Source organism: Bombina bombina, chromosome 12 (assembly GCF_027579735.1).
Source record: "Bombina bombina isolate aBomBom1 chromosome 12, aBomBom1.pri, whole genome shotgun sequence".
Classification (NCBI taxonomy): Eukaryota; Metazoa; Chordata; class Amphibia; order Anura; family Bombinatoridae; genus Bombina; species Bombina bombina.
In genome coordinates, this window is record NC_069510.1 from 128,119,047 (window position 1) to 128,146,110 (window position 27,064).

General features: G+C 42.6%; 1 protein-coding gene across 1 annotated transcript in view; it reads left to right on the forward strand.

Annotated features, from left to right (window-relative positions):
* HMCN2 (hemicentin 2) overlaps nucleotides 1-27,064 on the forward strand; it is a 542,629-nt gene that overhangs the window by 475,841 nt on the left and 39,724 nt on the right. The window contains exons 81-88 of the mRNA XM_053695481.1: nucleotides 6,090-6,211; nucleotides 6,345-6,582; nucleotides 19,779-19,838; nucleotides 19,919-20,038; nucleotides 20,469-20,603; nucleotides 20,857-20,970; nucleotides 21,586-21,711; nucleotides 21,806-21,934. Coding sequence (XP_053551456.1) covers nucleotides 6,090-6,211; nucleotides 6,345-6,582; nucleotides 19,779-19,838; nucleotides 19,919-20,038; nucleotides 20,469-20,603; nucleotides 20,857-20,970; nucleotides 21,586-21,711; nucleotides 21,806-21,934 — 1,044 coding nt within the window. The remainder of the gene's footprint in view (nucleotides 1-6,089; nucleotides 6,212-6,344; nucleotides 6,583-19,778; nucleotides 19,839-19,918; nucleotides 20,039-20,468; nucleotides 20,604-20,856; nucleotides 20,971-21,585; nucleotides 21,712-21,805; nucleotides 21,935-27,064) is intronic.

Genomic DNA, 27,064 nt, shown 5'->3' on the forward strand with positions numbered 1-27,064 from the left:
AAGTTGCCAGCTTTACAAGGCAAACGCAGTAGGACAGAGGCCCATGTAGTCCCTGCGACTTCTGATGCTTTGATGGCTATCTCCGATGTACCCTCCCAGGGCTCTGAATTGGGGGGGTAGGGAGGCCCTGTCTGAGGAGGAACTGTCTGATTCAGGAAGTGCATTTCCCCCGACCGATTCGGACGTCATGTCCTTCAGGTTTAAGCTTGAACACCTCCGTCTTTTGCTGCAAGAGGTTTTGGTGACTCTGGACGACTGACTCTATTGTGGTCCCACCAGAGAAATTGATTAAGATGGACAGATACTTAGAGGTCCCTTCTTATTCCAATGTTTTTCCGGTTCCTAAGAGAATTTCGGAAATTATTGCGAGGGAATGGGAAAGACCCGGGTATCCCGTTCTCCCCTTCCCCTATTTTTAAGAAAATGTACCCTATAGCTGACACCGTTCGGGATTCTTGGCAGACGGTCCCTAAAGTGGAGGGAGCTATCTCTACCCTGGCGAAGCGTACGACTATCCCTATCGAGGACAGTTGTGCTTTCAAAGACCCCATGGATAAGAAGTTGGAGGGTGTTCTTAAAAAAACTCTGTTCATCAAGGGTGGTTTTTTTTTTTTTTGGTTTTTTTTTTTTTGTTTGTTTTTTTTTAAAGAAAAATTGTTTATTTCTGTTTAAAACATACATATGTAGAGAGAAAAAATGCGATAAACAAGTGCAAGATGTAAGATAAAGGCATAATCCCTACTTGAAATAGAGTCCATATAAAGCTCGAATAAATGACTGAGTCCATAGAAAGTTCAATAGGGAGCTAACTATATGGCTCTTCTGAAAGGTGAGCAAGTAAAGTTCCAGCCTTGTGGGCCATACATCTTCACAATCTTTTCTTTATTTTGTTGCAAAAAAAAAAAGAGATAAACATTAAACAGTTATAATCACCATGTATGTTTGTTAATTCCTGAACAAATCATATATGTAAGCATGTGTCTTCAACAAATACAATTTTTGTCTGCCATGTGGTACTTAGTTATAATAACATCCAAGTTTGAAGTGTGAAGGTCTATAGTAGCCTGCGAGTCCTATTGTCATCTTACACAGGTAGTTGATATCGTCTTGAATGGTCTGTGTGTAGTAAATCGGAGTATACAAAAGGTGTCGTAATATAACACTTAGGTGGGCCTAAAGTCCCACAGAAACACCATCTCTGCATGAGTATCTAATTTGTTCAATAAAAAATATCTTTCTAGCTTAAGGTTGAGCTGTATCTCTTGTATCCACATCGCTAATGTAGGAACTGAATCCTTTTTCCACCTTCTTGGAATTAATTGATGTGCACTATTAATAATTATTTGCAGTAATCTATCGTGTAATTGTGAGTTGAGTTTAGGGTATTTGTGGAACAGGTATGTAATTGGGTCGTGTGGCATCGGAGTGCCAATGGTGTTCTGGATATATGGTATAATGTCCAAAATGCTTGAATTTTGGGACAAGCCCACCAAATATGAAATAGCGTACCTTCTTCTCTACACTGTCTCCAGCAATGATTAGAAGAGCCAGGAAAAATGTGTTTAAGTCTCTGTGGCGTGAGGTATCGCCTGGTTAGTAGTTTTGTGTTAGTTTCTATAAGTTTTTTGACAGCTATGAAAATAGAATGCCAATCTGTATTTGGAATTAAAAACGGTAAATCTCTGTCCCAAGCCTTGGTAAAAGATGGTAAATCGGTCTCATTTGGTGTAGTAAGTAATTTATATGTACGGGATATTGTGTGGGAGTTGGGAGAGGTTGAGCTACACAGATTCTCAAATTGTGTTCGTTGTCTGGTTAAATGGATTTTTTGTGGTGACTGGAAGTAGTGGTCGAGTTGGTGGTATCGGAACCACATATTAAAAAAAAACCCATCACCTAAAAGTTCTATAGAGTGTCTAGGCAGTAGGTCACCGCCTTCTGTCAGTGTATAGGCCGGTAATAACAAGTGAATGTCCTTAATACCTGTGGGTGTTAAGGTGAGTCCTAGTAGAAAGCTATCATTCTGTAATATGGGTATCAAAGGGGAGGGGATTGTGGACAAGTTAGGATGCATTTTAACTATCTCTATCCATGTGTTAGAAGTCTCATATATAATTGGGATATTAAGGTACTTGATTTTGGATCGGGTTATATCAGTCCAACACAAGGATCCCAGTTGGGTGCAACCAGAGATTTCATGTTCTAGTTTGACCCATTGCTTATGATGATGATCTTCAAATGAGCACCAATTTATAATTCTGGAAAGGACATCAAGGGTTTTTATTGCAACCGGCGGCCTGCATTGTAACAGTCACAACTGCGGCTGCTTTTTTGGTTTGACGCTCTAGAAGAGTCTCTTAGGACGAAGACTTCTTTAGAGGAAATACAGGATATAATTAAGGCCCTTAAGCTAGTTAATTCCTTTATTACGGATGCTTTCTTTCAGATCACCAAATTGGCGGCTAAGATAAGAGTTCTGGATTCTCCATCTTAGCACGAAGAGCCTTATGGTTAAAATCTTGGTCTGCGGATGTGTCCTCTAAATCCAAGCTTTTGGCTCTTCCTTTCAAGGGAAAGACCCTATTCGGGCCTGACTTGAAAGAAATCATTTCTGACATTACGGGAGGTAAGGGTCATCTCCTCCCTCATGACAAATCATCTAAGCAAAGGGAACAGAGTAATTTATTTTCGTTTCGAAATTTCAAGGGAGTCTCCTCTTCCACTAAACAGGAAGGGACATCATTCCGTTTGCTCGTTTCCATCTCAGACCTCTACAACTGAGCATGCACAGACAATGGAATGGAGATTATGCAAATTTGTCTCCTCAAATAGATCTGGATCAGGAGACAAGGGACTCTCTCTCTTTGGTGGTTGTCGCTGGATCATCTGTCCCAAGGGACATGCTTCCGCAGACCCTCATGGATGATGGTGACAACGGACGCCAGCCTAATAGGATGGGGTGCAGTCTGGAATTCCCTGAAGGCTCAGGGTGTGTTGACTCGGAGTCTCTACTTCCTGTCAATATTCTGGAGTTGAGAGCAATATTCAATGTGCTTCAGGCTTGGCCTCAGTTGGCTTCAGCCAAATTCATCAGATTTCAGTCGGACAACATCATGACACTGGCTTAGATCAATCAGGGAGGAACAAGGAGTTACTTAGCGATGACAGAATTATCCAAGATAATTCAGTGGGCGGAAGCTCACTCTTATCTGTCAGCAATCTACGTCCCAGGAGTGGACGACTGGGAAGCAGATTTTTTGAGCAGGCAGACGTTTCATCCGGGGGAATGGGAACTTCATCCGGAGGTCTTTGCCAAACTGATAGATGCCTTGGTCGTTCAACCTAGCTTATGTGTTCCCACCGTTTGCTCTCCTTCCCCGGGTGATTGCTCGAGTCAAACAGGAGAGGGCTTCGGTGATACTCATCGCTCCTGCGTGGCCTCGCAGGACTTGGTATGCCGATCTGGTGGACATGTCCTCTGCCACCGTGGAAGCTTCCATTGAGGCAGGACCTTCTCATTCAGGGACCCTTCCATCTGAATCTAATTTCTCTGCAGCTGACTGCTTGGAGATTGAACGCTTGATTTTATCTAAGCGAGGGTTCTCTGATTCGGTCATTGATACCTTGATCCAGGCACGTAAGCCTGTTACTAGAAAAATTTACCATAAGTTATGGCGTAAATATCTTTATTGGTGCGAATCCAAGGGCTACTCATGGAGTAAGATTAGGATTCCTAGGATTTTATCTTTTCTCCAAGAAGGTTTGGAGAAAGGGTTGTCTGCAAGTTCCTTAAAGGGACAGATTTCTGCCCTATCTATTTTGCTACACAAACGTCTGGCAGATGTTCAATCTTTTTGTCTAGAATCAGGCCTGTGTTTAGACCAACTCGGTCGTCTCCACACTTTTTCCAAATTTTCCAAATTTGATACTTTTGCTTCGTCCGAGGCTGTTTTTGGGAGAGAGTTTCTTCAAGCAGTGGTGCCTTCCGTTTAGGTTCCTGTCTTGTCCCTCCCCTTAATCCGTGTCCTATAGCTTTGGTATTGTATCCCATAAGTAAGGATGAAATCCGTGGACTCGTCGTATCTTGTTAAAGAAAAGGAAATTTATGCTTGCCTGATAAATTTATTTCTTTTACGATATGACGAGTCCACGGCCCACCCTGGTTTTTTTCTTTTTTCTTTTCTAAGACAGGTCTTTATTTTTGTTAGATTTCAGTCACCTCTGCACCTTGGCTTTTCCTTTCTCTTCCTAACTTCGGTCGAATGACTGGAGTGGGATGGAAGGGAGGAGCTATATTTACAGCTCTGTTGTGGTGCTCTTTGCCTCCTCCTGCTGACCAGGAGGCGATACCCCATAAGTAAGGATGAAATCCGTGGACTCGTCGTATCGTAAAAGAAATAAATTTATCAGGTAAGCATAAATTTCCTTTTCTTCTGCTTGTAGAGTTTCAGAGCTCTCGGCATTACAGTATGAGTCTCCTTTCCTTTTTCATTCGGATAAGGTAGGTTTGCGTACTAAATTAGGGTTTCTCCCTAAAGTGGTTTCAGATAGGAACATTAATCAGATTGTTGTTCCTTCCTTGTGTCCTAACCCTTCTCAGAAGGAACGTCTGCTGCACTATCTGGACGTGGTGCGTGCATTGAAATTCTATTTACAGGCAACTAATGATTTTTGTCAGTCTTCTGCTCTGTCTGTGGTTTTCTCTGGAAAACGTAAGGGGCAGAAAGCTACGGCTACTTCTTTCTTTGTGGCTGAAGAGTATCATTCGCTTGGCCTATGAAACTGCTGGACAGCATCCTCCTGAGTTACGGCTCATTCTACTAGGGCTGTTTCCTCTTCCTGGGCATTCAAAAATGAAGCTTCTGTGGAACAGATTTGCAAGACTGCAACTTGGTCCTCCCACTTTTTCTAAATTCTATAAATTTGATACTTTTGCCTCTGCTGAGGCTTCTTTTGGGTGAAAGGTTCTTTAAGCAGTGGTGCCTTCCATTTAGGTTCCCTGTCCCTCCCTTATCATCCGTGTCCTCTGGCTTGGGTATTGATTCCCAATAGTAAATTAGATGATCCGTGGACTCACCGTGTCTGTAGAGAGAAAACAAAATTTATACTTGATAAATTTATTTCTTGACATGGTGAGTCCACGGCCCGCCCTGTTTTCTTAAGGACAGTGTTTTTTGTTATACACTTCAGACACCTTCTCACCTTGTTGCTTCCTTTCTCTCCTTTGCTTCGGTCGAATTACTGGGGTTGGAGGGAAGGCGGGTGATATTTAACAGCTTTGCTGTGGTGCTCTTTGCCTCCTGCTGGGCAGGAGTGATATTCCCAATAGTAATTTGATGATCCGTGGACACATCGTGTCAAAGAAATACATTTATCAGGTAAGTATAAATTTTGTTTTTAAGTCTAGGAGCCAACCAAAATATTTGGGAGCCAAGGTTTTTGTGTCTCTCTGTATGTATATGTGTATGTCCTTTAGGAAGCAAATGGTATACATCAGCAGTATAAGCATGGAACAGCAGCCCCTCCAAAATAAGCATTGACCCCAGCAGTACAGTAGAGCAGGTTTCCAGGCAGATTGACACTCTTGGAATATACAGCAGACATCAGCAAGGCTTTACATCATGAACCTGTCCTTATGCACACTGAGTAAGGGCAACGAACACAGTAACACTGTTGAAAATGTTTCACTAAAAACTCATTGCAGAAAATGAAATAAAGTTCTGCCTCTGGGGTTCTATGGCTGTGTCTTATGGTAGTCTTCACTCCATGTTTAACTTATCCACTAAAAATCTAAATAGGTAAAGGCCTCTGAGAAGCTTAAGCTTTGTCTAGATGGGGAATAGGGGTTGCATCAGCTTATTTTACTGAACAGAGGACTAATGGAAGGATCACAAGAGAAGGATTTACATTTCTCATACAATTGGGAAGCAATGTTTCCAAGCCAGGGTCAGCGCAGGAGGCAAAATCATATTCTTCACTTGGCTTTTTAATCTGTCATAAGGAACAGATATACAGTTCTGTGGTGGAGTAAATCTGTCTGGACATCTTACAGGTCTGTTAGTCTCTTCATTTTACACCTTTTCTTTCAGGTGAGCTCCTGCGGGTCACACACATAGGTCGTGGCTTGGACACAGAAGGGGCTTTGTTGTTTGATATTGTCATCAATGGATTTGTACCGGAATCTTTGTCATTGTCTGATGTCACTCTTCAGGTACAGTATTGGCATAATCAGCAGTCTTTCTGTATTCTGCTGTAGAATTTGTAATTTTCCCACACTGTATGAAACGCAATATTTCTCTGTCCCTTTTTTCACTTGTCTTTCCTGCTTTGTTTCCTTTGTCCAGGAGTTTAGTGAGACCTATGTACAGACAGGAGCTGGCCATATAAATGCCTGGGCTTCTCCCACCTATACGAAGAATGGAGCTTCATTATCACTCAGATGCAACCACACTGTGGAATACAGTCCTGCCCTTGGTCGCCAGGGCAAACTTGCTCAGCGCATACAGCTTGGATCTATCACTTCCTCGTACCTGTCAAGATTAGAGGAACTCCACTTCCAGCTCACAGCCTCTCTCCGAGAAGGTACTTCACTCATCTCTTCATAGTCTTCTCCACAGAGCAAGTCATGTATGGGTTAAAGATGAAAACTACTAAGAATATAGAATAAAAAGAAAGTTGAGCAATTAGAACATTGATTAAAGGATACACACGAGATGAATAGATTAGATCGGAGTTAAAGTATACTAATGCAGTGCCTCACAAATCAAGTTTGGGGCTTGTTTAAAATACAGTATTTTTGCACATAAGATGTTCTGCTTACAAAATGTCATGCATTTTATATTCCTATTAATGATAGTTTGTTGCTTACAGGCAAGACTTAAATGGATAGGCCAAAATGAATGGTTCAGATAAAGCATGTAAATTTCAGATACTTTAAAACTCCATTTCAGTTATCATATTTACTTTATCTTGGTATCCTTCATTGAAAAGCATATGCACATATCCTTAATAGCAGCAATGCCATTTATTGGAGCTACCTGGTGATGAGTGGCTACACACTTGTCTCGTCACTCACCAGATGTGTTCAATTAGCTGCTAATAGTGCAATGCTGTTTCGGAGCCAATTCGAACTACAGGGTATATTATGCTGCGTATACAGCGGTTTCAGAAACAAGTTAGGAAGCAGCAGTCATAAGACCGTTGCTTCTTAACTCATCAGTCACCTCTGAGGTGGCGGACAGGTATCAACCAGATTAGATACGATCGTGATGATGGACAACCCTGCGATTGGCGGCAGATTTGCAGAGGGTGGCATTGCACAAGCATTTCACTAGAAATGCTTGTGCAATGTTAAATGCTGACAGGGTATGCTGTCTGGATTTAGCAATGTCGGACGGACATGATCCGCTACATCGGATCATGTTCGCCCGACATTTAATAAATTTACCCCTATGTATTAAAACCATTTGCATGAGATAACCACAAAGTTAAATGCGAAGAACAGTGCAATAATAAAATGCTGTAACATCTTAGAACATTTTCGCATTTTTATGTCCATTTTAACAAATTTTTGCATCTCACTTGTCCGTCGGAAGAAAGCTGTACTTTTATTATATTGTCTGCTGTTTTATGTTTTTTACTTCCACCAATCACAATTTTTCACAAATTGCATTATTAAAGTATGTAAGTGATGTTTTAGAGTACATTTATTTCTTAAACTATGATATTCAATAAATCACATTTTAGCTTACCTTATGTTTTGGCGCCTGTAATCCTTATTAATCTGCCCCCACAGCTTGGCAGTTTCTGACTTTGAATTCGCAGTGAGCGGTACAGCCCCCTATTCCCTGCCTATTCAGCACACGCTTGTGCCTTACTGTCTGCCCAGCTTCACGTTTACTTTTAACTTTGTTTAATGTAGTTGCTAGTTGATCATGGCCGGCACACTGCTGCACAAATAGAGTAAATCGCACTGCTATACAGTGTGATTTACTGTTTACATTGTGTGCCTGTGAGGGCATAATGTGCACATGCGGGAGATGTCTGCTCAGAGAGGTTGAGTAGTCGAGAGCACACCTGCATTCTGTTGACTTGCTTCCAAAAAGAACGACACGATTAAACTATACTAATAACCCAATCAGAAGTTAATCTCCCGGCGCTTTCACTTGTAAAATATTAATGGCGACCGGGAGATGGCTTTTGGTAACGCCCATAACGGGCGGAGTTAGGTGTTGCGCCAATTTAGTTGTGCACCACTTTACTTATACTTCCGTTATCGGAAGAAACAGAGCATTCAGTCTATATGGTTCTTAGTACGGGGCAGTATTAGCAGCTTAGTCCGGAATTTTTTTTGCGGAGCAGAAGGACTGGCAGGCACCTCAGCTAGGTTTAGCTGAGGTGTAGAAGGTGTTGCAATATTGTGTATTTAGTGCAGGCATGTTTGCACTTAAGCCCAAGTAGTTTGCACGGATAGATATTAAAGACACAGTAACATAAATAAAAGTTACACTTTAAAAAAGAAATAGTTAGTCACTTTAATTTTTAAAGACACGATGAGTCCATGGATTATCTTCATTACTTATGGGATATTCACCTGCTGGTCAGCAGGAGGCAAAGAGCACCACAGCAGAGCTGTTAAATAGCTCCTCCCTTCCCTCCCACTCCAGTCATTCTCTTTGCCTACGTTAGTGATAGGAAGAGGTAAAGTGAGGTGTTAGTATAGATTCTTCAATCAAGAGTTTATTATTTTTAAAGTGGTGCCAGAGTGTGCTACTTTGTTTTGGGGTGTAGCCGTAGTCCATATCAGTCTCTACAGTAGAGCATTGGTGGCTTTAGAGCAATGGGAACTTGTGGGACATAACTCTCACTGCGCCTCCCATTTTCAGCTGCACTATATCCTTCAGCCTGAGTTTCTTTCGGACTCGGCATGACACTATCTCTCAGGCCAATGTGAGGGAGAGGACCTCTCATGCTTGTGAACTGCCCTACTGCCAGGCAGTGTTTGAGGTAAGTGCTACCTTTTCTGGGATTTAAGGAGTCTGTTAACTTATCACTCTGCACATAAGGGGTTAATGGGAAGCCTTATTTATGTGGGGACAGTGTCAGACTTTCAGAATAAGTCTTATTTGGTCAGTGATTTGGTGCAGGCCCTAGGGCTGGAGTTATGTTAAGTTTATTTTTACTACAATGGAGGGCTCCGGTGGTTTCACTTTAGTTTTTTCTCTGAGAGGGAAACATAGATTTGTAGCACGCCCACGAAGGGCGGGACTTTCTGTTTTTTGGCGCCTCTGCTTGTAGCGCTATTTCCGAGCTGTACTGGGGTTTTCTGGGCTAGAGCAGCATGTAGACTACTTTTCATGCGCTTTTAGATGCGTTCCTAGTCCGGTTTTTCTGACAGACTGCAGTAGCCGATCGTTGTCTTCTGGGATCCGGTAGCATTGGTTAAGGTAGGAGCACCTCAGCAGGTTGCTGTGGTGCAGAGGTTTAATTCTTATTTTTTCTGACTGGTTTATTGCTACAGCAAAATTGTCAGTTTTGTCAAGAGAGAGAAAAAAAGTTTGAATTTAAAGAGACAGTAACGGTTTTCGATAAATTTACTTTATTGCTATTCCCAATATTTTTTTCTACTCAATATCAATGTTATGTGAAAAAATGGATCAAGATGAGGTGCAAGCAGGTACATGTGCTTTGTCTTGATGCAATTGTGGAACCACCAATCCCTTTCTGTCCTACATGTATTGAAAGGACTAAGTTTTAGGGATAACATTTTTTTTACTGAGTCAATCTGCTCTCAGGCAGATGTTGTCCCAAGAGTCTTCTGATGAGGGTCAATTTATGCCGCAACTTTTCTCCCCAAGCGTCTCAAAAATTAACGCCCCCACCAGCAGTGCCCTGCGCTTCTGCTATTGCACCTGCTGGAGTTACTGTATAGCTGCGGTTATGTCTTCCACAATTTCTGATGCATTGTCTGCTTTTCCTATGCTTCAAGGCAGGCGCAAGAGGAAGGACAAACATGTTATCAGTGAGGTTGCTGATGCCATGGTGGCAGTCTCAGAGGTACCCTCCCAGGGAATTGAGATGGAGGGTACTGAGGTTTTATCAAATGACAAGATTTCAGATTCAGAACCTTTGACATATTCAGAGGTTGTTTCTTTCCGATTTAAACTCAGGGAGGTGTTGGTTACCTTAGACTGTGATTCCACAGTAGTAGTCGCTCCTGTGAAGGCGAGTTTATTGGACAGATATTTCAAAGTTCCTACTTTCTCTGATGTTTTTCCAGTTCCTAAGCAATCTTCGGAGAATGGGAGAGACCAGGTATTCCCTTCTCTCCGTCTTCTATTTTCAGAAAGATGTTTCCTATAGCTGACGCTGTCGAAGCTTGGCAATCGGTTCCTAAGGTGGAAGGGGCTATTTCCACCTTGGCCAAGCGAACTACTATTCCCATTGAGGATAGTTGTGCTTTTAAAGATCCCATGGACAAGAAATTGGAGGGTCTACTTAAAAAGATTTATGTTCATCAGGGTCTGCTGTTGCAGCCATCTGCATGCATTGCTACTGTCACTAGTGCGGCAGCTTATTGGTTTGATGCTCTGTCAGTCTCTTAAGTTGAGACTTCTTTGGAGGAGATCCAAGATAGAATTAAAGCTCTGAAGTTAGCCAATGTTTTTATTACGGATGCTTCTCTGCAAATTACTAAATTAGCAGCTAAGAGTTAAGGGTTCTCTATTTTAGCCGGCAGAGCTTTATGGTTAAAACCTTGGTCTGCGGACGTTTCATCAAAGTCTAAGCTTCTAGCTATTCCTTACAAGGGAAAGACCTTGTTTGGACCTGGCCTGAAGGAAAGGAATCACGGTAGGTAAGGGTCATCTCATTCCTTAGGATAAGAGAAATTAAAGGATGAAAAAGTAATTTTTGTTTCGCAATTTCAATGGAAATTTTCTCTTCCTCAAAACAGGAAGGAAATTATTCGCAATCTAAGCCTACTTGGAGACCCAACCAGCCTTGTAACAAGGGTAAACGGTCCAAGAAGCCTGCTGCTGATTCCAAAACAGCATGAAGGGCAAGCCCTCGATCCTGGACCGGATCTGGTGGGGGGCAGACTTTCTTTCTTCATTCAGGATCCCTGGGCTATAAAAATAGTGTCCCAGAGATACAAACTGGAGTTCAAAAATGTTCCTCCTCAAGGAAGATTTCTTCTTTCAAAATTATCTGCAAACCGGATAAAAAGAGGTGTTCTTACATTGTGTAAGAGACCTCTACTCTCGGAGTGATTATTCCCGTTCCTGTACAGGAACACGGCAGGGCTTTTATTCAAATCTGTTTGTAGTTCCCAAGAAGGAGGGAACTTTCAAACCTATCTTAGACCTAGAGTCTGAACAAGTTTCTCAGAGTTCTATCTTTCAAGATTCGTACCATTCTTCCATTGATCCAGTAGTGTCCATTTATGACAGTGGACTTAAAGGATGCATATCTACATGTTCCTATCCAGAGATAATCACAAGTTCCTAAGGTTTGCCTTTCTGGACAGACACTTTCAGTTCATGGCTCTTCCTTTCGGGCTGGCTACGGCACCCAGAATTTTCAGAAAGGTTCTTGGGTCTCTGCTGGCGGTTCTAAGACCGCGGGGCATTGCAGTGGCGCCTTATCTGGACAATATTCTAATCCAGGCGCCATCTTGTCAACAAGCAAGGTCCCATACTGACATTGTACTATCCTTCCTGAAAACTCACGGGTGGAAGGTAAATCTGGAAAAAAGTTCTTTAATCCCGATAACAAGGGTGACTTTCTTGGGAACTTTAATAGATTCTATATCTGAGGATTTTTCTGACAGAGGTCAGGAAATCATAGATTCTAGATACCTGTCAAGCCCTTCAGTCCAGTCATCTGCCGTCAGTGGCCCAGTGCATAGAAGTAATCGGACTGATAGTGGCGGCAATGGACATCATCCCGTTTGGAGACCTCTTCAGTTAAACATGCTCAGGCTGTGGAATGGAGATTATGCAGACTTGTCTCCTCGAATAACCCTGGAGCAGGACACAAGGGATTCACTTCAATGGTGGTTGTCTCTGGATCATCTATCCCAGGGAACATGTTTTTAAGGACCATCCTGGGTGATTGTGACAACAGATGCCAGCCTTCTAGGGTGGGGAGCTGTCTGGGGTCCTCTCTAGGCTCAGCAAACGTGGAGTCTGTTCTTCCTATAAACATCCTGGAACTGAGATCTAAAATGCTCGCCTGGCCTGGCCTCAGTTGGCTTCGGCCCAGTTCATCAGATTCCAGACGGACAACATAACGACAGTGGCTTACATCAATCAGGAGTAACGAGGTAGCCAAGATAATCCGGTGGGCGGAGGCCAATTCTTGCCATCTGTCAGCGATTCACATCCCAGGGGTGGACAGCTGGGAGGCGGACTTTCTGAGCAGGCAGACCTTGCATCCGGGAGAGTGGGAACTCCATCCGGAGGTTTTCTCCAACCTGATTCTCAAATTTGGTCGGCAGGAGTTGGATCTCATGGCATCTCGTCAGAATGCCAAGCTCCCGAGACACGGGTAGAGATCCAGGGATCCCCAGGCCGAACTTATAGATGCTCTGGCGGTTCCTTGGTCCTTCAATCTTGCATACCTATTCCCTCCGTTTGTGCTTCTTCCTCGGGTCATTGCTCGAATCAAGCAGGGGAGGATACCGGTGATCCTCATTGCACCTGCTTGGCCGCGCAGGATTTGGTATGCAGATCTGGTGGACATGTCATCCCTGCCACATTGGAGACTTCCGTTGAGGAAGGACCTCATTCAAGGGCCCGTCACCCAAATCTAGTTTCTCTGATATGGACTGCTTGGAGATTGAACACTTAATCCTATCCAAGCGGGGTTTTTCTGATTCTGTCAGAGACCATGATTCAGGCTGGTAAGCCTGTAACTAGGAAGATTTATTATAAGATATGGCGTAAATATCTCTCTTGTTGTGAATCCAAGGGCTACTCATGGAGTAGAGTTAGGATTCACAGAATTTTGTCTTTTCTCCAAGAAGGTTTGGAGAAGGGTTTGTCAAGTTCCCTAGAGGGTCAAATCTCTGCCTTATCTATTTTGTTACACAAATGTCTGGCAGATGTCCTAGATGTACAATCATTTTGTCAGGCCTTGGTTAGGATCAGGCCTGTGTTCAAACCAGTTACTCCTCCATGGAGTCTGAATTTAGTTCTTAAAGTTCAAGGGGTTCTGTTTGAGCCTATGCATTCCTTAGATATTAAGTTATTTTGGAAAGTTTTATTTCTTCAGCTCGTAGAGTGTCAGAGCTCTCGGCGTTGCAATACACTTCGTCTTACCTTATTTTCCATTCAGATAAGGTAGTTTTACGGACTAAACTAGGTTTTCTTCCTAAGGTTGTTTCAGACAGGAACATTAATCAGGAGATTGTTCGTTCCTTGTGTCCTAATCCTTCTAAGAAGGAAAGACTTCTGCACAATTTGGACGTGGTTCGTGCTTTAAAATTTTACTTACAAGCGACTAAGGACTTTAGTCAGTCCTCTTCGTAATTTTCTCTGGAAAACGTAAGTGTCAGAAAGCTACGGCTACCTTTCTTTTTGGCTGAAGAGTATCATCCGCTTTGCTTATGAGACTGCTGGACAGCAGCCTCCTGAGAGGGTTATGGCTCATTCCACTAGGGCTGTTGCTTCCTCATGGGCATTAAAAAATGAAGCTTCTGTAGAACAGATTTGCAAGGCTGCAACTTGGTTCTCTCCACACTTTTTCTAAATTTTACAAATTTGATACTTTGGCCTCGGCTGAGGCCGCTTTTGGGAGAAAGGTTCTTCAAGCAGTGGTGCCTTCCGTTTAGGTTCCCTGTCTTGTCCCTCCTGTATCACCTGTGTCTTCTAGCTTGGATATTGTATCCCATAAGTAATGAAGATTCGTGGACTCATCGTGTCTTTAAAAAGAAAAGAATTTATGCTTACCTGATAAATTTGTTTAGTAAAGAACGACTATTATTGCTAGTCTAACATGTCTGAACTTGAGGAAACTACTTGTTCTATGTGTTTAGATGCCATTGTGGAACCCCCTCTTACTTTTTGTCCCTCATGTACTGAAAGGGCCTTACAATGTAAGGAGCAGATTTTCTTTAAGGAAAGTGTGTCTAAGGATGCTTCTCAGTCTGATGAGAATCGGGGTATGCCGCTACTTTCTCCCCAAGCGTCACAACCTTTAACGCCCACCCAAGGGACACCGGGTTCTTCAACCGCATCTACTTCATTTACTCTGCAGGATATGGCTGCAGTTATGTTATCTACCCTTACAGAGGTTTTATCTAAGCTTCCAGTATTACAGGGCAAACGCAGCAGGACAGAAGTCAATTTTAATACTGCGACTTCTGATGCTTTGTTGGCTATTTCCGATGTACCCTCACAGGGATCTGATTTGGGGGTCAGGGAACTTCTGTCTGAGGGGGAACTTTCTGATTCGGGAAGTGTTACCTCAGACGTCATGTCCTTTAGATTTAAGCTTGAACACCTCCGCCTGTTGGGGGAGGTTTTAGCTACTCTGGATGACTGACTCCTATTGTGGTACCACCAGAGAAATTGTGTAAGATGGACAAATACTTAGCGGTGCCTGCTTACTCTGTTTTTCCGTTTCCTAAGAGAATCTCGGACATTATTACACGGGAATGGTAAAGACCGGGTATCCCGTTCTCACCTTCTCCTAATTTTTAAGAAAATGTATCCCATATCTGACACTGTTCGGGACTCTTGGCAAACAGTCCTTAAGGTGGAGGGAGCTATATCTACCCTGGCTAAGCGTACAACTATTCTTGTTGAGGACAGTTGTGCTTTCAAAGACCCTATGGATAAGAAATTGGAGGGTCTTCTAAAAAAGCTTATTTATTCATCAGGGTTTCCTTTTACAACCGACAGCCTGCATTGTACCAGTTACCACTGCTGCGGCTTTCTGGTTTGACGCCTTAGAGTCTTAAGACTGACTCCTTTAGAGGAAATTCTAGAGAGAATTAAGGCTCTTAAGCTGGCTAATTCTTTTATTACGGACGCCGCCTTTCAGATTGCCAAGTTGGCGGCTAAGAATGCCGGATTTGCCATTTTAGAGCGTTACGGTTAAAGTCTTGGTCTGCTGTTGTCGTCTAAGTCAAAGCTTTTGGCTATTCCTTTGAAAGGGAAAACCCTATTCGGGCCTTACTTGAAAGAAATCATTTCTGACATTACGGGAGGTAGGGGTCATCTCCTACCTCAGGATAAAGCAGCTAAACTGAGGGGTAAACAAAATCATTTTCGTTCCTTTCGGAACTTCAAAGGAGTCGCCGCTTCTCCTTCCGCTAAACAGGAATGGAATTTTGCTCAAGCCAAGGCCGTCTGGAGACCCAACCAGGCTTGGAACAAAGGTAAACAACCCAAGAAGCCCACTGCTGCTCCCAAGACAGCATGAAGGGGTGGCCCCCGATCCGGGACCGGATCTAGTAGGGGGCAGACTTTCTCTTTGCCCAGGCTTGGGTAAGAGATGTTTAGAACCCCTGGACACTGGAAATCGTGTCCCATGAGTATCAACTGGAATTCAAAAACTCTCTCCCAAGGGGGAGGTTTCTTTCACGATTGTCTGTAGACCGGATAAAAAGAGGCGTTCTTACTATGGGAGTGATTCGTCCCGTTCCAATACTGGAACAGGGGCAGGGGTTTTACTCAAATCTTTTCGTGGTTCCCAAAAAAGAGGGAACGTTTAGACCCATTTTGGATCTCAAGAGTCTAAACAAGTTTCTCAGAGTCCCATCCTTCAAAATGGAGACTATTCAAACAATTCTACCATTGATCCAGGAGGGTCAATATATGACTACTGTGGACTTGAAGGATGCATACCTTCATATTCCTATCCACAAGGATCATCATCATTTCCTAAGGTTTGCCTTCCTGGACAAACATTTTCAGTTCGTGGCTCTTCCTTTCGGGTTGGCCACAGCACCCAAGATCTTCATGAGGGTTCTAGGGTCCCTTCTGGCGGTTCTCAGGCCGCGGGGTATTGCAGTGGCGCCTTATCTAGACGATATTCTGATCCAGGCGTTCTTACCATCTGACAAAGTCTCATACAGACATGGTTCTGTCCTTTCTGAGGACTCACAGGTGGAAGGTGAATCTAGAAAAAAGTTCATTAATTCCACAGACCAGGGTTCCCTTCCTGGGAACTCTAATAGATTCCATATCCATGAAAATTTTCTTGACAGAGGTCAGAAAGTTAAAGATTCTGAATACATGCCGAGCCCTTCGGTCCAATCCTCGGCCATCAGTGGCTCAGTGCATGGAGGTAATTGGATTGATTGTGGCAGCAATATACATCATTCCGTTTGCTCGTTTTCATCTCAGACTGCTACAACTGAACATGCTCAGGCAGTGGAATGGAGATTATGCAAATTTGTCTCCTCAGATAGATCTGGATCAGGAGACGAGAGACTCTCTCTTCTTTGGTGGTTGTCGCCGGATCATCTCTCCCAAGGGACGTGCTTCCGCAGACCCTCATGGGTGATAGTGACGACGGCAGTACAGTCTGGAATTCCCTGAAGGCTCAGGGTGTGTGGACTTGGTCAGAGTCTCTACTTCCAATCAATATTCTGGAATTGAGAGCAATATTCAATGCGCTTCAGGCTTGGCCTCGGTTGGCTTCGGCCAAATTCATCCGTTTTCAGTCAAATAACATCACGACTGTGGCTTACATCAATCATCGGGGAAGAACAAGAAGTTGGTTAGCAATGAAGGAAGTATCCAAGATAATTTGGTGGGCGGAGGCTCACTCTTGTTTGTCAGCAATCTACATCCCAGGAGTGGACAGCTGGGAAGCGGACTTTTTAAGCAGACGGACGTTTCATCCGGGGGAGTGGGAACTCCATCTGGAGGTCTTTGCCACCCTGATTCTCAGATGGGGCAGACCGGAATTGGATCTGATGGTGTCTCGTCAGAATGCCAAGATACGGATCCAGGTCAAGGGATCCTAAGGCCGAACTGATAAATGCCTTGGTCGTTCAACCTAGCTTATGTGTTTCCACTGTTTGCTCTCCTTCCCCGGGTGATTGCACGGATCAAACAGGAGAGGGCTTCAGTAATTCTAATCGCGCCTGCGTGGCCTCGCAGGACTTGGTATGCCGATCTAGTGGACATGTCCTCTCTGCCGCCGTGGAAGCTTCCATTGAGGCAGTACCTTCTCATTCAGGGACCCTTCCAACACCCGAATGTAGTTTCTCTGCAACTGACTGCTTGGAGTTTGAACACCTGATTTTATCTAAGCGGGGGTTCTCTGATTTGGTCATTGATACTTTGATTCAGGCACGTAAGCCTGTTACTAGAAAGATCTACCATAAGATATGGCGTAAATATCTTTATTGGTACGAATCCAAGGGCTATTCATGGAGTAGAGTTAGGATTCCCAGGATTCTGTCTTTTCTCCAAGAAGGATTGGAGAAAGGGTTATTAGCAAGTTCCTTAGTGACAAATCTCTGCTTTGTCAATTTTACCATACAAATGTTTGGCAGATGTTCCAGACGTTCAGTCTTTTTGTCAGGCTCTAACCAGAATCAAGCTTGTGTTTAGACCAATTGCTCCACCCTGGAGTTTGAATTTAGTTCTTAAAGGGACAGTCTACCATAGAATTGTTGTCTTTTTAAAAGATAGATAATCCCTTTATTACCCATTTCTCAGTTTTGCATAACCAACACTGTTATATTAATATACTTTTTACCTCTGATTACCTTGTATCTAAGAACCTTCTTCCAGCCCCCTGATCACATGACTATGACTGTTTATTCTCTATTGTCTTAAATGTAGCATTGTTTTGTGCTAAATCTTAAATAACCCCCTGTGCCTGAACAGTGTTATCTATATGGCCCACGTGTACTTTCTGTCTCTGTGTTGAAAAGAGATTTAAAAATCATGTGATAAGAGGCAGCCCTCAAAGGCTTAGAAATTAGCCTACCTATGTTTTGTTTAAACTAAGAATACCAAGAGAAAAAAGCATTTGATGATAAAAGTAAATTGGAAAGTTGATTCAAATTAAGTCCTATCTGAATTTATACTAGACTGTCCCTTTAATGTTCTTCAAGGGGTTCCATTTGAACCCATGCATTCCATAGATATTAAGTTATCTTGGAAGGTTTTATTTTTGGTTGCTATTTCTTCTGCTCGTAGAGTGTCTGAGCTTTCAGCGTTACAATGTGACTTGCCTTATCTTCCATTCTGATAAGGTGGTTTTTACGTACCAAACCTGGTTTCCTTAAGGTTGTTTCAAATAATAATATTAATCAGGAAATAGTTGTTCCATCATGTCCTAATCCTTCGAAGAAGGAGCGTCTGTTGCATAACTTGGATGTGGTCCGTGCCCTGAAGTTTTACTTGCAGGCGACTAAGGAATTTCGTCAATCATTATTATTTGTTGTTTTTTCTGGAAAGCGCAGGGGCCAGAAAGCTACGGCTACGTCTTTTTGGCTGAAGAGTATCATCCATCTGGCATATGAGACTGCTGGACAGCAGCCTCCTGAAAGAATTACGGCTCATTCTACTAGGGCTGTGGCTTCCTCATGGGCATTTAAAAACGATGCTTCTGTTGAACAGATTTGCAAGGCTGCAACTTGGTTGTCTCTTCACACTTTTTCCAAATTTTACCAATTTGATACTTTTGCTTCTTCTGAGGCTGGTTTTGGAAGAAAGGTTCTTCAAGCTGTGGTGCCTTCCGTTTAGGTTCCTGTCTTGTCCGTCCCTTTCATCCTTGTCCTATAGCTTTGGTATTGTATCCCATAAGTAAGGATGAAATCCGTGGACTCGTCGTATCTTGTAAAAAAAAAAAAGGAAATTTATGCTTACCTGATGCATTTATTTCTTTTTCGATATAACGAGTCCACGGCCCACCCTGTCATTTCTAAGACGGGTATTTATTTTTGTTAAACTTGTCACCTCTGCTTTTCCTTTCTCTTCCTAACTTTGGTCGAATGACTGGAGTGGGAGGGAAGGGAAGGGAGGAGCTATATATACAGCTCTGCTGTGGTGCTCTTTGCCACTTCCTGCTAATCAGGAGGCATAATCCCATAAGTAAGGATGAAATCCGTGGTCTCGTCATATCGTAAAAGAAATAAATTTATCAGGTAAGCATAAATTTCCTTTTTTTTATTAGAGGGGCTAGCATTTGTCAACATTGGTGGGACTGGGGAAGTTGTAGACACTTATTATTATTTTTATTTATTTTTTGCCCCTTGAGCCAGCACTGCAATTTCCACCAAAGGTTTACCCGGCTGCTTTTGCTTCGGGGCTGTGCACTAACACTTTTAATAGAGAGCAGAATTTTCATAGTTTGCGCGCCTAAACCTTTTCTTTAGTGATTTATTTTTAGAGTGCACTGTAGCTTTCATTCGATGATCTGAGCCAGGGAGCAGCTCTAGGCATGAACTTTATAATTAATGCAGTGCCGTTTACATATTTTGTTTTCTGGGGGGTGACACCATAACTTATCGCTCTGGGTGATACCAACCCTTGTGACGCTACTGCTCGGGGTGTGTCCTTGTGTCAGATTACTGTTGTAAAACTCCAAAAACTGTAAATGAAATAACGTCATCTTACATATTAGCAATGAAAAAATGTCCAGGTCAACTTACCATTTCCTGGGCTCTGGTGACATAGCAACTTACCACTGCCTTGCAGCTGTAAACATAGCGGTATTGACACTTTATAAACTGGGTTTATTAAAACAGAACTTAAAACACATTTCTAACACAACATCCATGTAATTGGCCTTTCTCTATCTGCCAGGGATGAATGGAGGCGTATGCCCTGTGGGATTTGTTCAGTCTGCAGACTCCTATTGCACAGGTGAGGGTGTATAAGATTGTAGTGGTCAGTCCGAGGGATTTTGTTGCACCTGCTCACTGTAGTTATGGTTTGTTTCCTAGATGAGGATGAGTGTGATCTGCACAGCCCTTGCTCTCACAACTGCCTAAACAACCTGGGTAGCTTCTCCTGTTCCTGTCCTGTGGGATACGTATTGACTGCAGATCGCATGAACTGCCGAGGTGAGCATTAAAACGTAATTAAAATATGTAAAAAGGACTCTGTTGCAGCTTTACATAGACTTGAAAAGGGTGCTGCTCTAAGATTTGTTTTTATTTTTTTAGGCAGCGTGCACAGCCAATACTATGTACCACACATTATTACAGAATTAGTAAGGACATTTGCTACATGTATTATGACTTGGTGTGTAGAGAAAAATATATATTGGCAAGTAAAGGTCCTGTTGTCCTCTAGCCTACCTACACTTAGAAGCCAGGTGTATGCTCTGGCAATAAATGGTGGAGATTAACTAACTGATGCAGCCAAAATGTAAACTGTTCCAGGATTGATATGTAGGGAAGAACATCATTTGGTATAAAATAAATCTGCGTATGTTTTCTATACAGGATGAAAGTGTTTATATTGTCACTGATCTTTCTGTCTTGTCCCCAGACGTAGATGAGTGTAGACTGGGGTCTCACCACTGCCAGGTTGGGCAGGAATGTATTAATACAGCTGGTTCATACCAATGTCTCTTGCGATGTGGGCCTGGCTTCCGACCCAACTCTGAGGGAACAGCCTGTGAGGGTGAGTACAGAACTAGGGGAGCATAAAAACGTGCAGCAATTTGTCATGGGAAATTCCTGCTATCGCAACATTTGTATTATGTCTGACTAAAGCTTCTGCTCTGTTTTGTGTGAAATTTCTGACCTCATAACAAGGCGACCTGGTAACCATAGTTATCTGTACCCTATATGCTGTATCTGAGGAACTTGATAACAGATTAAAAAGGAAAACCTCACCATTTAGTTGTTATAAATGTACGTTTGTGTTCTCTCAGATGTTGATGAGTGTACACAAACCTCTCCATGCCAGCAGAGGTGTCTGAATACCATTGGCTCCTACAGATGTGCATGTGACCCAGGATACCAGCTGAGAGGCACCCACTGCATAGGTCAGTGACATTCCCATTTATTAGCTATTTTATATAATAACCCTTCCAATACGTTATGCATTACGTTTTTATTATTACAATATTTTAATTAGTGTCAGCGATACCCCCACAGAAATATTTAATGCTTTAAGTTTATGGAGCAATTTTATTTTAATACCATAATAATCAAAAGGACAAGGAAAGAACATTTTTTTCTCTTAGAGGGACATTTAACACTGGGGTGGTAATAGAAAATGAAAATGTAACCTAAGTTACAACATGGCAGCTCCCATTCATTTACAGACACTAAAACTTTACACTTTTGTCTATTTAAACAGCTAAGGAAACTTTAAAAATTACTTTAAATGTTGTTGTTCTCAGACTAATCTTTTCTCTGCATCCTCCTATCTAGCATATATTTAGTGTTTAATGTCCCTTTTAATTCATCTAGAACATGTCAACATTTATCAAATGCTAAAGCACTATCAGCTTATAGACGGAAGGTCACATTAACTGAATAAGGCATCGGGTATTCCTGCTTTTATTTTTGTGGATCTGTCAGCACACAGTATCACAGGGCTCTGTAACATGGTTCGTACAGTTGGTATACAACATGGGATGTATCTTGTCTTGCAGACATTAACGAGTGCCTGAGAGGAGTGTGCCAGCCCCAGCAGCACTGTAAGAATACAGTAGGGAGTTACCAGTGTGTGGAGAATTGCCCGACAGGCACCACTCGCACTGAGGCAGGAAACTGCGTTGGTAAGTGTAGATACAAATCCTGACTGAAGTACTCCCTGTCCATTGCTGTCTGCCCCCACTCCTTGACTTATATGCCACCTTGTGTTCCCTCTAGATATTGATGAGTGCCGTGATGGGTCTCACATGTGTCGTTATAACCAGCTGTGTGAGAACTCTGTAGGAGGATACCGTTGTGTGTGCTCCCGTGGCTACAGGTCTCAGGGTGCCGGGAGACCCTGCCTAGGTGTGTATTTAGTATAACCATTTGTATAATGCAGTATAGCTGTCATCTCTTGCAGCATGCTAGCTTCCTTTAGTGCTCTAGTAGAGGTCAGGTACAAAGTACAGTCGAAGTTACTTTCATGATTCAGATAGAGAATGCAACTTTCTAATTTACTTCTATTATCTAATCTTCTTTTAGTATAATTTGTTAGTTTGCTCAGGACCAGCAATGATGTACTAGGAAAACTATGAATATGCTAAATCATGAGTTTAATTTTGACTTTACCGTCTCATTAATAACCCAACTTCAGGCCAGATTACAAGTGGATCATTATTTCTTTCTAATGACACAAGTCCACGGATCATCTAATTACTATTGGGATATTCATATGCAGCAGGAGGCGGCAAAGAGCACCACAGCAAAGCTGTTAAATATCACCTCCCTACCATCCAACCCTAGTCATTCACTTTGCCTACAATAGTGTAATGAAGTGGTAAAGTTTGGTGTCTGAAAAGATTCTTCAATCAAGAGTTTATTTTATTTGCAGTACTAGTATGTGCTGTTTTTACTCCAGGGTGTAGCTGTAGTCCATTTCAGTCTCTTCAGTAGAGCATTGGTGGCTTTTAAGCAAAGGGAACTTGTGGGACCTAATTCTCACTGCGCCTCCCTCATATTTAAATAAGTTGCTGCCCTTATTTTCCACAGGTCAATGTGAGGGAAAGGACCTCTCCAAACCTAGTGAGCTGCCTTGCTGCCAGGCAGATTGAGGTAAGTGCTAATTTATTTTCTTTTTTAAAGACACAAGTCCACTGTTCATCTTCATTACTTATGGGATATTTACCTCCTGGTCAGCAGGAGGAGGCAAAGAGCACCACAGCAGAGCTGTTAAATAGATCCTCCCTTCCCACTCCAGTCATTCTCTTTGCCTACGTTAGTGCTAGGAACAGGTAAAGTTAAGTGTTAGCATAGATTCTTCAATCAAGAGTTTATTATTTTTAAAGTAGTGCAAGATTGTGCTGCTTTGTTCTAGAGCAATGGGAACTGGTGGGACATAATTCTCACTGCGTCTCCCATACATTTATGCTGCCCTTATCCTAATGGCCTAAGCAATTTTAACTCGGGCTTTATCATTCTCCACAGGGCTATAGGAGGGAGAGGACCTCTTAAACCTGTTGGACTGTCCTGCTGTTGGACAGACTTAAAGGGACAGTCAACACCAGAATTGTTGTTGTTTTAAAAGATAGATAATCCTTTTATTACCCATTCCCCAGTTTTGCACAGCCACCACGGTAATATTAATATACTTTTTACCTCTGTGATTACCTTGTATCTAAGCATCTTCTGACAGCCCCCTGATCACATGACATTTTATTTATTATCTATTGACTTTAATTTTAGCCAACTAGTGCAGTGTCTGCCACAATTCACAGGCGTGCTCACAATGTTATCTATATGGCTTACAGGAACTAGCTCTCCCCTGCTGTGAAAAGCAAATGCATGTGATTAGAGGCGGCCTTCAAGGGCTTAGAAATTATCATATGAGCCTTCCTAGATTTAGCTTTCAACTAAGAATACCAAGAGAACAAAGCAAAATTGGTGATAAAAGTAAATTGGAAAGTTGTTTAAAATTACATGCCCTATTTGAAACATGAAAGTTTTTTTGGACTTGACTGTCCCTTTAAGGTAAGTGCTAACTTTTATAAATTCTGGGAGGATGCCAAAAGTCTCAGAGGAAAGTGGGATTTAATCACATATAAGGCTTAGAACATGGGACACTTTGGAGACATTTTACTGTGTATGGAGGGTTCCTTTTTTGGCAGCTTAAAGTACAGGCACTGGGGCTTGGGCGTACGCTTGTTTTTCCCTATCGGTTTATTTTGGCTAATAGTAAAGCCGGTCGGTTTGTATGGTTTTTTTTTCTTACACCCACGATGGGCAGGGCTTTTTGTCGCACGCTGGTTACGCTGCGCACTTTCAGTTGTGTCGGGGTGTATGAAGGATCAGCGTCACACTAAAACCGCATGGTTTTTCAATCAGTAGAGCAAGCGGTTTTAGCGTTATAGAGCCTTATCGTCTGCATCTCTGGAGATACAGCGGTGACTCCGGTTGGCAGGTAGGCGCCTCAACAGACCTGCTGAGGTGTAGCGGTGTCTGAATTTTGGTTTATTTCATTAAGGGTACATTTGTTTTTTTTTTCTTTTCTCTTTGCTATAGAAAAATTGTTTCAGTTTAAATTTTAAAGACACAGTATCGTTTTTGTCATTCACAATTAATTATTTGACTTAAGATACGTTTTTGTTTTACAAGATATGACCAGTCCACGGATTTCACCCTTACTTATGAGGATTACGCCTCCTGGCCAGCAGGAAGTGGCAAAGAGCACCACAGCAGAGCTGTATATATATATATATAGCTCCTCACTTCCCTCCCACTCCAGTCATTCTCTTTGCCTGTGTTAGTGATAGGAAGAGGTAAAGTGAGGTGTTTAGATTCTTCAATCAAGAGTTTATTATTTTAAAATGGTGCCAGTGAGTACTATTTTTCTCAGGAAGAAATAGTCAGTCTATAACTTCCCAAGAGGAGTGGAGACATTTTTATTTTTCTGCCCTGATGTTGTTGATAGCAAAAGTTATCTAAGATCCATGCTGGTTCCCACAGAGCAGTTGAAGGTAGTGTAAAGAAACATCTTCAGTGTGGAGAACTGTCATGCTACAAGCAGCATTGAGGTATGTTCAGTCTTTTGTTTCTGGGGAGACTTGATACATCAGAACAGGCTGACATTATTACCTAACTGGGGAGGGGTTATCAGTATTCACTATAGGAGAAATGGTGTTCCTGGAATTCCCTTTTATTTTACTTATTTAATAGTGTGTTGGTGTTTCACTTTAAATTTGATGTGTGGGCTGACGCTGGGAGCTGCGGTTGCTGGCTGTTACGATATAACTGGCTTGGCAGGAGACAATATTCACTGAGATGCGCTTATTGTGTTGTGTGTATAAGAGGGGCACATGGCTTTAATATAGTTGGAAGACAGACATGTTGTTTTATCTACCCATGCGGGCCTCGGTAAGGCTAAGTTACGCCCACGGTGGACGGGGCCTATTTTCGCGTGCTCAGCCGCGCAGTGTGTTTTCCGGTTCGGCAGCAAGGTTCTGAGGCTCCGGTGGGTACTAGCTCAGTTTGGTACTCGTAGGGTACAGAGAGACTTGAGAACGTTTCTTCAGTGTGATCTGGGGGCAGGTAGGTGCCGCAGCAGAGCTGTGGCGAGGTGCAGGGGCCTGAATTGATATAAATTGATATATAACATCACCTAACAAGTGATGCAATATTGTTAAGCTATTTTGGGCACATAAGGACATTTTTATTGCTGCAAACGTTGTTTTGTCTGATAACCCGAAAAATTGTTGCGCTTTTATTATTTAAAGGCGCAATACACTTTAGTTAAAAAAAATAATAATTTAGTATATGTTTTGACTTCAGAGTTCATTATATCAAGTAAAGAACGACTATTGTTATTGCTAGTCTAGCATGTCTGAACTTCAGGAAAGTACATGTTCTATGTGTTTAGATGCCAATGTGAAACCCCCTCTTACTTTTTGTCCCTCATGTACTGAAAGGGCCTTACAATATAATGAACAGATATGCAAATATGTCTAAGGATGATACTCAGACTGAGGAGAATCGGGGTATGCCGCTACTTTCTCCCCAAGCGTCACAACCTTTAACGCCCACCCAAGCGACGCTGTGTTCTTCAACCGCGTCCATTTCATTTACACTGCAGGATATGGCTGCAGTTATGTCATCTACCCTTACAGAGGTTTTGTCTAAGTTGCCAGTATTGCAGGGCAAACGCAGTAGGACAGAGGCCACTCTGAACCCTGCAACTTCTGATGCTTTGATGGCTATTTCTGATGTACCCTCACAGGGATCTGAATTAGGGGTCAGGGAACTTCTGTCTGAGGGGGAACTTTCTGACTCTGGAAGTGTTACCTCAGACGGACTCGGACGTAATGTCATTTAGATTTAAGCTTGAACACCTCTGCCTGTTTGGGAGGTTTTAGCGACTCTGGATGACTGTTACTCTATTGTGGTTCCACCAGAGAAATTGTGTAAGATGGACAAATATTTTGAAGTGCCTGCTTACTCTGTTTTTCCGGTTCCTAAGAATATCGAAAATTATTATGCGGGAATGGGAAAGACCGGGTATCCTGTTCTCACCTTCTCCTAATTTTAAGAAAATGTATCCCATAGCTGACACTGTCCGATACTCTTGGCAAACAGTCCCTTAGGTGGAGGGAGCTAAATCTACCCTGGCTAAGCGTACTACTATTCCTATTGAGGACAGTTGTGCTTTCAAAGACCCTATGGCTAAAAAGTTGGAGGGTCTGCTAAAGAAGTTATTTATTCATCAGGGTTTTCTGTTACAACTGACGGCCTGCATTGTGCCAGTCACAACTGCGGCGGCCTTCTGGTTTGACGCCTTAGAAGAGTCTCTTAAGACTGACTCCTTTAGAGCAAATTTTAGATAGAATTAAGGCTCTTAAGATGGCTAATTCTTTAATTACGGACGCTGCCTTTCAGATTGCCAAGTTGGCGGCTAAGAATGCCGGATTTGCCATTTTAGCGCATAGAGCGTTATGGTTAAAGTCTTGGTCTGCTGATGTGTCATCTAAGTCAAAGCTTTTGGCTATTCCTTTCAAAGGGAAAACCCTATTCGGGCCGGACTTGAAAGAAATCATTTCTGACATTACGGGAGGTAAGGGTCATCTCGTACCTCAGGATAAAGCAGCTAAACTGAGGGGTAAACAAAATAATTCTCGTTCCTTTCGGAACTTCAAAGGAGTCCCCGTTTCTCCTTCCACTAAACAGGAATGGAATTTTGCTCAAGCCAAGGCTGTCTGGAGACCCAACCAGGCTTGGAACAAAGGTAAACAACCCAAGAAGCCTAATACAGCATGAAGGGGCGGTCCCTGGTCCGGGACCGGATCTAGTATGGGGCAGACTTTCTCTCTTTACCCAGGCTTGGGTAAGATGTTCAGGACCCCTGGACACTGGAAATCGTGTCTCAAGGGTATCTACTGGAATTCAAAAATTCTCTCAAGGGGGAGGTTCCTTCTTTCACAATTGTCTGTAGACCAGATAAAGAGGCGT